Raw genomic sequence first — 2,392 nt, 5'->3', positions numbered from 1 at the left:
CCCCCCCGCCTGGGTTTTTTTTTTTTTTTTTTTTTTTTTTTCCTTTTTTTACCTCATCCTGCTCCTCGTGCTCCAGGATGGCCTGAAGGAAAGCCCTGCGCTCGTGGCTGGAGGATTTCTGGTCGAACATCCCGGCTTGGATCACTTTTTGGTCCACGTTGAGTTTGTATTTCGCCGCCGCCAGGATTTTTTCCTCCACGCTGTTGACGGTGCAGAGGCGAAGGACTCGGACCTCGTTCTGCTGCCCGATGCGGTGAGCCCGGTCCTGGGCTTGGAGGTCCTGGGGGAAGGGGGTGCTGATAGCTCTGGGCCACCAAAAATCCATTGATTGGCCTCAAAATTCCATGGGGATCAGGCCTGAGGGGCTCTGGGGGTGATAGCTCAAAAAATCCCTGGTTTTTTCCCTCAAAAATCCAAATTTTGTCCTCAAAATCCTGATTTTCTCCTCAAAATCTGCAGGAGTTCCCAAGCATGATGGAGATGCGGCAATGGGGTCATCAAAGGGTCCCAAAATCCCTGGTTTTGTCCTCAAAAACTGCAGGGAATCAATCCCAAGGATGATGGGGGTAGTGAAAGCTCTGGGCCACCAAAAATCCATTGATTGGCCTCAAAATTCATGGGGGGATGAAGCCTGAGGGGGTTTGGGGGCGATAGCTCAAAAAATCCCTGGTTTTGGCCTCAAAATCTGCAGGAGTTCCCAAGGATGATGGAGATGCGGCAATGGGATCATCAAAGGGTCCCAAAATCCCTGGTTTTGTCCTCAAAATTCCTATTTTTGTCCTCAAAAACTGCAGGGAATCAATCCCAAGGATGATGGAGATGCGGCAATGGGATCATCAAAGAGTCCCAAAATCCCTGGTTTTTTTTCCTCAAAATCTGCAGGAGTTCCCAAGCGTGATGGAGATGCGGCAATGGGATCATCAAAGAGTCCCAAAATCCCTGGTTTTTTTTCCTCAAAATCTGCAGGAGTTCCCAAGCGTGATGGAGATGCGGCAATGGGATCATCAAAGAGTCCCAAAATCCCTGGTTTTTTTTCCTCAAAATCTGCAGGAGTTCCCAAGCGTGATGGAGATGCGGCAATGGGATCATCAAAGAGTCCCAAAATCCCTGGTTTTGTCCTCAAAATCCCTGGTTTTTTTTCCTCAAAATCTCTGGTTTTTTCCCTCAAAAATCTGCGGGAATTCTACAAGGATGATGGGAGTGAAGAAACGGGATCATCAGGATTGTGGGATGGTCAAAAGGTCCCAAAATCCCTGGTTTTGTCCTCAAAATCCTGATTTTCTCCTCAAAATCTGCAGGAGTTCCCAAGCATGATGGAGATGCGGCAATGGGATCATCAAAGGGTCCCAAAATCCCTGGTTTTGTCCTCAAAAACTGCAGGGAATCAATCCCAAGGATGAGGGGGGTGGTGATAGCTCTGGGCACCAAAAATCAATTTATTTTCCTCAAAATTCATGGGGGGATGAAGCCTGAGGGGGTTAGGGGGTGATAGCTCAAAAATCCCTGGTTTTGGCCTCAAAAATCCAAATTTTGTCCTCAAAAATCCTGATTTTTTCCTCAAAAATCCTGGTTTTGTCCCCAAAAATCCAGGTTTTTTCCTCAAAAATCCCGATTTTGTCCTAAATATCCATGGGGACAACGTGGGATGAGCCCCTGAGGGATCTCCAAGGATCACAGGGATTCAAGAATGGGATTTTGGAGCTCCAAAATTCAAACTTTTAGCCTTAAAACTCGGGATGGACTCCAAGGGAGGGGGGGGGGCTCAAAAATCCTGAAGAATTTTGGGAATTTGGGAATGGGATTGGTGGGACCTGGAGGAAACGGTCCCATTGGCCAAGAAGTGCCCAAAAAAGCTGATTTTAACCTCAAAAACATGACGGGAAAGGTGTGAGATGCACCACGAGGAGTTCGAGGATCTTCAAGGATTTGGAGAATTTGGGTTTTGATATCAATCTTCTATCACTTGATACCGATCTTTGATAATATATTGATATAATCTTCAATATTTTGATATCAAAACTTTAAAAATCACCAGGATTCTTGTGGGAAGGAGCAGCACTAGATGAGAGGTCCCAAAAAGCCCCATTTTTGGGATGGTCAGTTGGGTTTTGGGTCGGTCAGTTGGGTTTTGGGTCGGTCCGTTGTGTTTTGGGTCAATCAGTTGGGTTTTGGGATGGTCAGTTGGGTTTTGGGTCGGTCAGTTGGGTTTTGGGTCGGTCCGTTGTGTTTTGGGTCAATCAGTTGGGTTTTGGGATGGTCAGTTGGGTTTGGCTCAATCAGTTGTGTTTTGGGTCAGTCAGTTGAGTTTTGGGTCAGTCAGTTGAGTTTTGGGTCAGTCAGTTGAGTTTTGGGTCAGTCAGTTGAGTTTTGGGTCAATCAGTTGGGTTTTGGG

At 46.7% G+C, this 2,392-nt stretch overlaps 1 protein-coding gene across 1 annotated transcript in view; it reads right to left on the bottom strand.

The window, feature by feature from the left end:
- Positions 1-2,392, bottom strand: part of LOC102039965 (transcription activator BRG1) — a gene marked incomplete at its 5' end in the record, with an annotated part of 32,774 nt that overhangs the window by 8,178 nt on the left and 22,204 nt on the right. Inside the window, 2 exons of the mRNA XM_031065661.1 lie at positions 53-333; positions 1,717-1,741. Coding sequence (XP_030921521.1) covers positions 53-333; positions 1,717-1,741 — 306 coding nt within the window. The remainder of the gene's footprint in view (positions 1-52; positions 334-1,716; positions 1,742-2,392) is intronic.

The sequence above is a fragment of the Geospiza fortis genome, unplaced genomic scaffold (assembly GCF_000277835.1).
Source record: "Geospiza fortis unplaced genomic scaffold, GeoFor_1.0 scaffold1944, whole genome shotgun sequence".
Lineage (NCBI taxonomy): Eukaryota > Metazoa > Chordata > Aves > Passeriformes > Thraupidae > Geospiza > Geospiza fortis.
Note: the sequence above shows the minus strand (reverse complement) of the source record. Positions and strands in the feature narration are given on the sequence as shown.